General features: G+C 34.6%; 1 protein-coding gene across 2 annotated transcripts in view; it reads left to right on the top strand.

Moving 5' to 3' along the window:
• NAF1 (nuclear assembly factor 1 ribonucleoprotein) overlaps positions 1 to 10491 on the top strand; it is a 39162-nt gene extending 28671 nt beyond the window's left edge. The window contains exons 6-8 of one of the 2 annotated variants that reach the window (XM_032413111.1): positions 2753 to 2804; positions 5757 to 5859; positions 9508 to 10490. In XM_032413111.1, coding sequence (XP_032269002.1) covers positions 2753 to 2804; positions 5757 to 5859; positions 9508 to 9971 — 619 coding nt within the window. In that variant the 3' untranslated portion in view covers positions 9972 to 10490. Of the gene's footprint in view, positions 1 to 2752; positions 2805 to 5756; positions 5860 to 9507 lie in introns of both variants that reach the window. The other variant, XM_032413112.1, reaches the window with a different exon arrangement.
• Positions 10492 to 13299: the final 2808 nt, after the last annotated feature.

Raw genomic sequence — 13299 nt, 5'->3', positions numbered from 1 at the left:
TAATAAAACTTGGTAATTCTCAAGAAAAAAAAATTAATAAATTTCTGGTTGCTTATAGATTGTAAATTTATAGAAGAGAGAACAAAAATATGCCTCTAAAAAGTTGTGTATCAAGTTGATAAACAGGGTCGATTTCTTTCTTTCTTTATTATTTTTTAAGTTTATATTTATTTTTTTGGGGGGGGAGGATGCATGTGCAGCACGCGTGCAACCAGGGAGAGGGGCAGAGGGAGAAGCAGACTCCCCACTGAGCAGGGAGCCCTATGTGGAGCTCCATCCCGGGACCATAGGATCATGACCTGAGCCGAAGACAGACGTTTAACCGACTGAGCCACCCAGGCGCCCCTAAATAGGGTTGATTTAACCAACAAACTACTGCTTTCCATTTTGTGGATGCTAAATGATGCCTGTAACATGTGGGTAGTAGTATTTCTGCATGTTTATGCTACTCATTAATTGTGCATTTTCCATGTATTATTTGTGTTGCTAAGTGTTAGCTATAAAGCTGCTTTTATCAGTTGAACTTGTTATTATAATCATATAATTTATTTTTGGTAAATCAGTGGTACATGGTTCAAGTAGAATAGTTTTTTCAGGAAAAAAGTTGAATGCTTTGGAAAGATGTAATGAATATGAGCCACTAAAAATATTGTAAAATTAGTAGGAGTGGAAGAAACACTAAGAAAGATAGGGGGAAGGGTGGGGATCTAAAAAGATTTTGCACTCAGTTTGACACACAACTCCCTTTTAGGTCTAGCTGTCTTTTGATGGGAAACTTGAAGTGTAGTTGAAGCAGTAGGAATGTGGTTTTTGCAGAACAGAGAGGGGAACTTCAGTCAGTGAGTAGCCTTACTGCTACCTCAAAAGTACTAGTCCCCATTGCATGGTGTGAAATCTCTAAAGCACTTATATATTAAATCAAGTCTCTGAATTTCATTTATTATAATTCATTAAACTCATGCTTAAGAATCCACATAATTATCTGAGGAACATTTTGCCTAAGTTCTTCCGGTTGGTAAGGTTGATTTTTCTAAGTAACCGCTGAAAAGAAAGGTAAATTAAATAGAAAAATTGTATTTTAAAATCATGCCTTAAATAGGTGGCATTTCATTCTGCTTTAAATATTAGGATGTTGCTGTGGATATGTGATTTTTCAGCTTTTAACAAATAAAAATGTTTTAGCTTAAAACAGATAAACTTGAAAAGCTTCTCTAAAGACATTTATTAAATAGATTTTAAACAAGAGAAGTCTGTGTTCTTGATTTGCAAGAATAAGAATTTTTTTCCTGGAAAGAAACAATAAACTAAATTGGGAAATTAGGCCCACCCAGCAGAAGCCCCATTTAACAAAGTTTTTTTTTATTCTAGACTGCAATTTGGTGTCTGCATGGACACTCAGTAGAGTACTTTGCCTTTGAGGTAGAGAAGGTCACCTCCTCTCTAGTTTATCCACCTCTTGTAAGGCTATTTTAATTTTAGCTTCCCATGAACTTATTCTTGTTGAAAGTGCTTTTTGAAATGTTGCTTGATCTCTTCTTTAGTAGATTTTGATTTTCTGTGGTAAATGCGCTATTGGGGAACTTTCCCCATTTATGTCTTTAAACCCCATAGGCCGTGTGATGGCATATATGCAAAAAGGAGTACTGGAGCTATGTTAAATGCATAGGTGTAAACTGATCATTAACGAGTAAGCTTTTTTTTTTTTTAATGGTAGAAAAATCATTGATAATGCCCCATATACAGTGTCAAAAGTTCTGAATCAAAATTTTAGAGCAGACTTAATGATATTCCTATTCTGCCAGCCCACTGACATCTGTACATTGGTTTTTATGGATTGTGGTTTAATATATTAATGATTTTAATGAATTAAATCCTGAGAATCTCATTTGTCTTTGGGATCTAGTTTAAAGCAGTGAGGACAATGTCTACTCCTAATATTTTATAATATTTTAATGTAACTGAGTAACAAGATACTGTCAAACTTACAAAATCAAAAAGATTAAAGAGATAAAGGTGAGCTTTCAGAAATCATAGTCATACTTAATAATATATGTATTTTTGTTTGTTGTAGAGTATAAAACTTTCCACTAAAAGTAGTTAGTGCTTGTGATTATACTGTCTTTCAGACTCTTCAGAATTCTTTCTCCTTACCAAATGAGATAGCTTTTATTCCACCCTCTCTGCTTTGAGGAATACTGTTGGAATAAGCTTTGGTTACTCATGGAATATTGTTGATATTCCTCAGGTAAATAGAGGAAGAAGAATTTCATGTTGTTACCTCTACCATTAAACCTGTAAAATCTTAAGGGAATGCCTCCTGGTCATTTTTGTGTCCTTAGCACCTGAAACAGTGTGTCTGACCTATAGTTGGTGTAGAATAAGCATTTGTTGAGGTGAGCTTTATGAACTGAGCTCAGGTATCATGAAAGTATCGATCAAAGTCATAGCATCTAGAGATGCTTATGAACTGCAAAGCCACTTTCCTCTGCACACCATAGTCTTGGCTTCTCATTCTCATTCCCCCAGTCCTAATATTTTATGTGTCCAGATTTTGTGTTTTTCTTAGGAGCTTCCCACATCTTCTGAAACAAGGTGAAGAACATATACATGGTCGTTTATTTTTTGCTCTTATTTTCATGTATATTATAAAATTAAGGATTGAGCTCATGTCTTCTACTTATTTTCTATACTACTGAGTTATAAACACAGAATCTTAAGTACTTCATGTTTTCTTTTAACTTTCTCTTTCTAGGGATAGGGGATCGGATGCATCATGGAAGAATGATCAGGAACCACCACCAGAAGTAAGTATAAATCTCTTTACATAATATTTTAGGAAGTAAAGCAGGATTTAATTTTTTTAAGATTATTTATTTATTTATTTGAGAGAGTGTGCGCTCACAAGCAAGGGGGTGGGGGCAGAGGGAGAAGGAGAAGTGGGGCTCGATCCCAGGACCCTGAGATCATGAACTGAGCTGAAGCCATATGCTTAACTCACAGCCACCCAGGCACCTCAGAACTTAATTTTATAAATTCATCTTGACCTTAAGGAGGTCTTTTCATGGGGTGCCTGGGTGGCTCAGTCATTAAGCGTCTGCCTTCGGCTCAGGTCATGATCCCAGGGTCCTGGGATCGAGCCCCGCATAGGGCTCCTGCTTGGCGGGAAGCCTGCTTCTCCCTCTCCCACTCCCCCTGCTTGTGTTCCCTCTCTCGCTGTGTCTCTGCCAAATAAATAAATAAATAAAATCTTTAAAAAAAAAAAAAAAAGGAGGTCTTTTCATGCTGCCTGGCAGTCATACTGCCATCTGTGGGAGCATGTACTCTCCCCTTCTCCCAGATGACTATTTTATACCCCTCAGTAAGAGTTTTTGATTGATCATTGCAGGAAAAAAAAAATATTTTCAGTCATATTTGAATAAGTACCAGTTTATTATTTTTCTTGTAATTTCCTATTTTTAAAAATCAATTTTGTTGACATCTGATAAAGGCAGAATTGTCATTATTTTAAAAAATTTTATTTTTTAATATATTAACCATATGGGACATGAATACATTTAATGGTGCCTATAATAAGCTGCCTTTCTTTTGGAGGTACAAAAATCATTAGAATCTACCTACCTCTCCAGTTTTTATAATGTAATTACATTCCTAAAAAGAGGATTCTTAATTTTCTTTTTTGAGTCCACGTCAGCAAGATTGTTTTTCCCTGTTTATTTATTTATTGATGTAGTGTTCCATGATTCATTGTTTGCGTATAACACCCAATGCTCCATTCAGTACGTGCCCTCCTTAATACCCATCACCAGGCTAACCCATCCCAGCAAGATTAATTTTATGTCTCAAGTAACTTGATGTACAGTTTTTCTAGAGATGTGGAATAGTCAGGAATAATCTGTAGGGTTATTTAACTTTCCATGGAGATTTTTTTTTTTTTAAGTTATTAAAATATAAAAATTGCAGCAATAAGTGTATACATTTCTTGAAAATCGTATGAATATATACACTATAGGGGAAAATATAGTTATAAGTGAGAGTTTTTAAACATACTCAGGAATTCTGATGAAGTTTTATAGTATATAAATTTATTGGGTTTGTAGATTTAACTTTATTCATTTTAGATGTTCTCAAGCAGTGCTGAAGATTCATATTAATTTCTAATTTTGCTGAGGCATGAATCAGGTAACGCTGACTTACAGGTTCGCTTAACCAGTGAGTGATCCTAGTTTAGTATCCACAATGCCATGGGATTATGTTTTCTAATTTATGTTGTATATACATGTGATTTCTGTTAAGGCTCTGAAGGTTCCCTTAATGTTCTTAGTTATGTTTAGGTCATCTTCAGTAATTACTGAAGTTATATGTTTTTAAAGTATTTGAGAAAATTCATAAAGGTCTTAAGACATATTTCTTGTGAAATGAAAATATCCTAATACATCTCTGTTGTTTTAGACCTCAGCTTTGAAGTTGCTAATTATGGTAATGTTGTTTATAAAATATGTGTGATTAGGTTAATTTTAAAATTAAATCCCAGCATACTTCGTGGTATGTTTTATTTTGTTTTTGTTTTTGTTTTTGTTTTTGAAGTAGTTGACTGAATGTCCTTTAATTCTGTAATAGGGGAAAACTCTTTGAGATTCTAAAGTTTATTTTATTATGAAATTTTGTAGTATAGAATTATTGCCTGACATTAATCATAGATTATGTATAAGGCATGCATCTTCTTCACTTTGGTATTCCTTTCTAATACATGAATATATAATTTGTAGTTGAATAAATGTGTCTGAGTGCAAATTTAATATGTATACAAGAAACGTGAATTTTTTTCTGACTTTAGGAGGTGATAGCAAAATATTGCCGAAGCAGTCTCTTTAAAATAAAACAATGCCAATTAAAATCCTTTAATACCTCCCTCCTGCTCTTAGGACATGCCCAGTGACTGGGACATAAAGTTCTTTATTCTCCAATTTTATCATCTCTGATTTCACTGTATAAGAAGCTTTTGCTTTGCTTTACAAAACCAGTTTCATGTCTCAAATGTACCCTGCCTTTGCACATATTCCTGCTCCTTGAAATTTTCCTTTCCTTTACTCACTGCTAATTCATCATTAGAGATTTATCTTGAGTTTATCTTCTAAAGATAAAGATATTACCTAAGCCTTTCCCTGCAGCCCAGTCTAAATTGCATCTGCAGTGATTTTCTCTTTCCTTACTTTGCTTTATTTACAGCCCTTACTATGCTTGACATTATATTATTAAAAGAATTAATACTTATAGAATGTTTAGAACAGTGCCTGGCATATAATGGGTATGTATAAATTTTTGAATGAATGAAAGATAAAACATTCTCTTCTATTTTTATATTAGTTCTGATCATTGATGTTATTTGCATATTCCTAACTCTTCCTTCCCTTTAGCATTGTTGACATTCTTGACTCAAGCTTGAAGTCAGTCTTCTAGCTAGGGAATACCCATATCTGAAGGTTGTTAAAGATTGGCATTTTAAAGTTACCTATCTGTGCAAAAAAAGAATTATCTATCCAAAACTTCCTAGGAAAAAAAAAAGCCTTGGGTACTCTGGCCTGTGTTAATTAAGAGTCATAAATAGTTAATTCAGATATTACTAGAAAATACTACATATCAAAAAGTAATATTCTTTCAGGGTCAGTGTTAAATAATAGGCCTATCCTTCTCACTTCCAAGTATGTACCAATGAATTGGTAAATCCATTTGACATAATTATATTTTTCCTCTGCAAGGCCTTAGATTTCAGTGATGATGAAAAGGAAAAAGAAGCCAAACAGAGGAAAAAATCTCAGATTCAGGGCCGGAAAAAATTCAAGTCTGAATCTAATGAATCAAGTGAGTAAATGCAATATATAGTAATTTTTTATCTTCACTTAACACTTAATATAAGTCGATAACTAATAAAATTGAAGGAAACATGTGGGATCTCTCTTTACCTTGTGGCATTCATCTAACATAGGAGGCTTTACACAATACGAGATGTGGCAGAGGAGAGTCATGAGGGATATTCAGTGTTAGTTTTTCAAGCTTAAGTATGTAAAAATGGCTTCTAGGGGTAAAACTAAACCTTGTTAGTCATTTGTGCAAATAGGCACTTTTTTCTTAAGAAACCTCTTTGCTTCCATATTTAGAATTAAATGATAGGGTACTTAATACCTAAATCAAAGTATTTTATTTTTTAACATGCATTTCCATTCATTATGCCTTTCAAATTTTAAAGGAAACTTTAAAAAAAGTTAAACTTTTTATAGATTCACACACAGTTGTAAGAAATAATTGAGATTTTCTTGCATGTCCATTACCCACTTTCCTGAAATGGTAACGTATTGTAAAACTATACAGTACAATATCACAACCAGGATATTGACATTGAGACAATCAAGATACAGAATATTTCCACCACAGAAAAGGATCCCCCATGTTGCCTTTTTATAGTCACTCCCACTTCCCTCCCTCCCACCTCCTTAACTTCTGGCAATTACTAATTTGTTCTCCATTTCTATAATATATTTTGTCATGTCAAAAATGATTACATAAATAGAGCCACACAGTATGTTACCTTTAGGGATTGGCTTTCGTCACTGAACATAATTTCCTGGAGATTCATCCAGATCGTTTTATGTGTCCTGTTTGTTTCTTTTCATTTAGGAGTGTAGTATTCCATGGTATGACGGTACTACTGGTTGTTCACCAGTCATGAGTTGAAGGACATCTGGGTTGTTAACATTTTTTGGTTACAGGAATGAAGTTGTTTTATGTATTTGTGTGAATACAGCTTTTCATTTATCTGGGATCAATGTCTAAGAATAATTGCTGGATTATGTGGTAGTTGGATTCCCATGACCAGTGTATGAGTGACTCAGTTTCTCTGCTTTCTTACCAACATTTGGTTTTGTCACTTTTTAATTTTAGTCATTCTGATAGGTGTGTAGTGATATCTAATTGTGATTTTAATTTGCATTTTCCTAATGGCTAAAGATTTTGAACATCTTTCCATGTCCTTATTTGCTATTTGCATATCTTCTTCAGTGATGTATTTGTTCATGTCTCTTGCCCATTTTCTAACTATATTTCTGCTTTTTTGTTCTTGAGTTATGAAGTTTGTACATAATTTGTTCCAGCCTGTAGCTTGTATTTTTATCCTCTCAAGAGGGCCATTTACAGGACAAAAGGTTTTAAATTCGATGAAGCCCAATTTATTGTTTTCCTTTTGTGGAGTCAGAATTTCTTGTCTAGACCTACATTCCAGATTTTTTCTTCTGGTTTTTTTCCTAAAAGTTTTCGAAGTTATTTTAGCTATTCTAGTTCCTTTGCTTTTCCATATGCATTTTATAATAATCTTCTCTATATTGGCAAAAGTCTTGCGGGGATTTTTTTTTTCCTTCTTAACTTGCTGGGATTTTAATGGGAGTCGTGTAAAACCTGTTTATTGGTTTGGAGAGAATTGATACATTAACTGTATTGAGTCTTCCATTGTGCAATAATGGTATACATCTCTATTAATTTAGATTTTTGGTTCTTTTCAGCAGCATTTTGTCATGTTTAGAATACAAATTCTGTTTTTTTTCATTAGTATACACCTAAATATTTAATTTTTCAAGTCATTGTAAATGGTTTTGCATTTTTAGTTCCAGTGTCCATGTTTTTGTTGCTAGGATATAGAAATAAAATTTATGTTTGTACGTTTAGCTTGTATGTTGTGACCTTGCTGAACTCACTAGTTCTAGGAGTTTTTTCTTTGAGATTTTCTACTTAGCCAACTATGTCAGTTGCAAATAGGGAGAGTATTCTTTCTGTTTTTGTTGTTCAAACTGTGTGGGTTTTTTTTGTCTCCCTTTCTTTCTTTTACTAGCTCTAGCTTCTGGCACTATATTGAATAAAATGTGCTTTGTTCTTGATCCTAGGAGGAAACATTGTCTTTCATCATTAAGTATAATTTAGGTATAGGGGTTTTGTAGATGTTCTTTATCAAGTAAATTCCCATCTATTCCTATTTTTTGGAGATTTAAAAAAAAAAAATCTGAGTGTTAAATTTTGACAGTACTTTGATAAGATGACATGATTTTTTGTCAGTAGTCTGTTAAGGAGATTACACTGGTTTTAGAATATTGAACCAGCCTTTGCATCGCTGGAATAAACCAGAGGTGGTCATAGTGTATAATTCTTTATATGTATATTGTTGAATTCTCTTGTCTCTTTCTCTGATGATTTTCTTTGTTCTGAAATCTATTTTATCTGATATTAATGTAGCTACTTTTTTTTTTAAAAAAACAAAAAGATTTATTTATTTGAGCACTAGCAGGGGGAGCGGCAGAGGGAGAAGGAGAACCAGACTCCCCACTGAGCAGGGAGCCCAACATGGGGCTCGATCCCAGGACTCTGGGATCATGACCTGAGCTGAAGGCAGACGCTTAACCGACTGAGCCACCCAGGCGTCCCACTACTCCTTTATTTTGATTAGTATTTGCATGTTGTAGCTTTCACTATCCTTTTACTTTCAACCTGACTATATCCTTTGAAATGAGTATTTTGTAGACATATAGTTGGGTTATGTTTTTTAATCCACTCTGCCAGTCATTCCCTGTGTTTTAATTGATGTATTTAGACCATTCATATTTAATGTAATTATTGATGTTTTAGGGCTGGTCTGCCCTTTTCCATTCATTCGCTCTGGTTTTCATTTCTGTTTTCTTTTATCTGACTGCTTGTCAGCACTATAACATTTTTTAGAATTCCATTTTGATTTATCTGTAGTGTTTTTGAATGTATCATTTTGTATGATTTTTTTCAGTAGTTATTAAATTTAGGTTACTTATCACAATCAACTGGTGTCATTGTTTTGCCAGTTTGTGTAGAACCTTACCTCTTAGAAACTTTACCTCTTTATGTCCCTTTATTTTCTCTAGTTTATAATGTGAATTGCCTTAAATAGTTCATATATACAATTAGAATCATGTTACCAATTATATTTACTTCAATCATCAAACATTTAGAAAATTCAAAGAAGGACATTTTATTGTATTTACTCATATTTTTGTCGTGTTCTTCCTTCCTGATGTCTCAAGTTTCTTTCTTTTATTGTTTCTGCTTAGAGAACTTGCTTTAGTCATTCTATCAGTGTAGATCTGCTGGAGATAAATTAATAGTTTTTCTTCATTGTAGAATGTCTTTAGTTTCCCTTTTTTCTTGAGGATATTTTCATTCCGTTTAGAATTCTGGATTGAGTTTTCTTTCAGCACTTGAAAATGTTGAGCCCCTTTCTTCTGTCCTCTGTGGTTTCTGATGATACATCTGTTGTCCTTCCTGAGCCCCTGGCCTTTTGGATTCATTAAAAATTGATAATTTTAAGCCTTATGCTTTTTTAGTTACCATAAGACAATACCAGAAGTTAAAGAAAAGGCATTTTTGAAATTTTAAGCAGTGTTTTTTGATGTACTAAAATTAATTTTAATTTTGTTTTTATGCTTTTTTCTTCACTCAAAGGTGAAAATTTTTCAGAAGTACATCAGAATTGGAATGTTCATAGCTCTGCTTCAGAGCATTCAAAAGGATATCGTAACAGAGAATTCTCACGAGGATTTTCCCGGGGTAGATATCCTCGACCTTGCCACGGCAGGCCTCCATCGCCACAGTTTTATAACTCCGAGCATATGGTGTTTCAGGAGACTTCAGGATTTCCACCTCAGAGACAAGAGAATCCTGTCATGCCACAGTATCCCTTTCCTCCTCCAGTGTTTGACATGCACAGTTTTTCACTCCCTCCTCCTCTACCACCACTCCCTCCACCTCCACCACCTGCATCTGTAAACCTGGGGTGGGCTGCACCTAACATGGCACCTCATCCATTAATTCCCTTACCATACTCCATTCCCCCACCCCCCCCACCACTGCCTCCACCCCCCTCTTCTGGGGATAGTACTTCTTCCCATTTTGGATCCTACTACTAGGTGACTGTATACGTTTCTGGAGAAATCTGGATTTTTTATATTATATGGGAAGAATTTTTTTTTTTTCTTAAAGCAGTTATGGAGCTAGATTTTTAACATTGTAAAATACTAAATGATTCCTTCAGTTGTAAGTTGATATATATTTGTAACCTTTGTGAAATTGTATCCATATGAAAATTTCACTTTTGTGGAGAAGAAAATCTAACTATGTAATATTTAATTAAAACTGAATCCATGTTTTCCCTATCCCTGCTCAATTTAACAATGTATATAGGTCTAATAGATCTGGAGCAACTTTCATCATGGGTTAAAATATATTGAACACATAGATCGTCTTCTTGGTATATCTGAAAATAAGATGTTGAAGTCTTATTGAGAGTGTTTAAAATAAACTATTTTTACAAATGTATACTTTGAAAAGTGATTGATTGTCAATGCAATTTACCAGTAACTGTAAATGTCTTTTTTATTGTTATGTTAATCACCATACATTATATCATTAGTTTTTGATGTAGTGTTCCATGGTTCATTGTTTGCATATAACACCCAGTGCTTTAGAGAGGGAGAGTGAGAGAGAGAGTGAGTGTGGTGGAGAGGGGCGGAGGGAGAGGGAGTCCCAGGCAGACTCTGCACCAAGTGCACAGCCGGACACGGGGCTTGATTCCACAACCTGAGGTCACAACCCAAGCTAAAACCAGGAGTTGGACATCAACCCACAGTGCCACCCAGGTGCCCCCACCCTTTAAAAAAAAAAAAAAAAATAAGGATACAGAAAAGAAAACTCTTCAATATTGGTAGATGTTCTGACTATAAAGTTCACATTGATTAATTATGCATAGGCAAGCTTTTCATTATCTATACAGGTTTCTAGAACTTAGGCATTATTCAGTAGACTTTACTATTAATTAAAGGGACACAGTGGTTATTCATAATAAAATATAATATTCACAATGAAGTAGATGTAACCCCATATTAGGACACTGTCTTCTATATCTATTTTCCAGATTCTCACATGCCTGGCACAGATTAGGTGCTTACTAAGTATTTATTGAATGAATGAATTTAGAGCTTTTAATTAAATTACCACTAAATGTTATTTTACCTCGTGAAATGTAAATGCAAAGAAAATTATGGAATTTTAGAAATAGAAGAGGCCTTAGAAGTAGTTTAAACTAGTCCTCATTTAGCAGGTAATGAGGAACCTAACTAACGGTTCCAATTTAAGTAATTTAAGACAGCTCAGTGGGATGACAAGGAGTTGAACCTAGTTTTCTTGATTTTCACATCAGTACCTCTTATTAAATTGTTGCTTCCCAATCTTTTATTCCTTGACACTCTTAGAAAATAGTATTTTTATGCACATCATTGGGGTAATCTGGAGATCATTCATCACAGCCCCATGGACTGGTTGCACACAGGCTCTTCACGTCCCCGGAGGCTGGGGCGACTCTAAGTTTCTGGGGCCCAATTGAGAAGTTCTTGCTTTGGTATACATTGACTTTATCATATGTTGTACTTTATTATTCTTCCTTGAAATGTGTTTGTAGCTTCTCTTTAGGAGTTAACCTTCATAGTTTATGGCAGTCTTTTTTTTTTCTGGTTGATAGAATATTCTTAGAATTGAGATTATATCTAGAAGTACTAAAAACATTTTTCTACAAGAATGGAAAGAGTGAGATGTTAACATTCAATTACAGTATATCAACAATCCATTGTAATTGCCATGGCATTTAAAAAATCTTTGAACCTCTGTGCCTTAAGTACTGGTGTCTGACTGTAGGTATTATCTGGTGAAACATAGACCTGAATGATAAACCATTTGGTATCTACCTTCAATTAAGTTGCTACCTTAAACACTTATATCCCGTGTGCTTCCTCATTATACTTAACTGAGGGATTTTGAAACTTCAGAGTGCCCAGAAGTCACCCACTGTAATCACCTAAGGTTTGGAAAGCTTACTAAAAATGCATTCTTGAACTTTATCCCCAGATTCCAATTCAGTAGACGTAAGATGAGACCTAGGAAATTTTTTTTTCTTTCTTTTTTTTTTTTTTTTTGGTCGTCTGCTTTCCCAATGTTCTTTTTATTTCTTTAAATTTTATTAAATTTTTAATTTCATTTCTAGGGTGGTTAAGATATAGTGTTATAGGGGCGCCTGGGTGGCTCAGTCGTTAAGCGTCTGCCTTTGGCTCAGGTCATGATCCCAGGGTCCTGGGATCGAGCCCCGCATCAGGCTCCCTGCTCAGTGGGAAGCCTGCCTCTTCCTCTTCTCCTGCTTGTGTTCCCCCTCTCGCTGTCTCTCTGTCAAATAAATAAATAAAATCTTTAAAAAAAAAAAGATTTAGTGTTATATTAGTTTCAGGTGTACAATACAGTGATTAAACAATATATTACTCAGTGCTCATCATGATAAGTGTACTCTTCAATCCCCATCTCCTTTTTCACCGATCCCTCCACCCACCTCCCCTCTGGTAACCATCAGTTTGTTCTCTGTAGTTAAGAGTCTGGTTCTTGGTCTTTTTCCCTTTGTTTTGTTTCTTAAATTCCACATACGAGTGAATCATACGGTATTTGTCTTGCTCTGAATTATTTCACTTAGCATTATACTCTCTAGCTCCATCCGTGTTGCAAATGGTAAAATTAAAATGATTGCCTAAGCTAACATATTTGTTTTACTAAGATGAATTGCTCTCCTTCTGCCCCCCCACCCCCAGAAAGGGTAGTGAAGTTCATGGTAACTGGATGACTTGTCTACTTAATAGAAATAGCTATTGAAAGAACTGGATTGAGACTGTCTAGTGGAGACCTGGAGTAGAATGTGTAGTTTCAGGACCAAAATGTATCCCATCTCTTTTGTGCAGCTAAATGATTAGTAGACCTAATTGTCAATACTAATTGGACACAGGGGAGATGAATAAGCAATGGCAGGGGGCCTATTTGTGTGCCCAGGTCTCCATTGTTTTGGGTCAGTGAAGAATATAGAATGCTTTCCCTTCTTTTTCCCTCTTCTCACCCACATTCTGATTTATTCCCTGCCTTCCACCTCCACTGCTTTGTGTGCTACGTTTTTTTGTTGCTTGCTTGGAGTTGGTGTACACTAAGTACATTAAAAAATTCAGAACATTTGATGAATAAGACGAGTAGAATCTAAGTTCTAGTCTACTATAATTTTAAACTAATAAATAGAAGTGGTATTTTAAATCTCCAGGTGCTAAAAATCTTAGTGTATTTTTGAAGGACAAGGTTTCTTAAGATAACAATCATAATGATTTAGGGAGAGACAATCTCAGACATAATGCATCTTTTTTTTTTTTTTTTTTTTTAGAG

The sequence above is a fragment of the Phoca vitulina genome, unplaced genomic scaffold (genome assembly GCF_004348235.1).
Source record: "Phoca vitulina isolate PV1807 unplaced genomic scaffold, GSC_HSeal_1.0 scaffold14, whole genome shotgun sequence".
Classification (NCBI taxonomy): domain Eukaryota; kingdom Metazoa; phylum Chordata; class Mammalia; order Carnivora; family Phocidae; genus Phoca; species Phoca vitulina.
The sequence above is the reverse complement of the archived record's forward strand: the minus strand, read 5'-3'. Positions and strand labels throughout refer to the sequence as shown.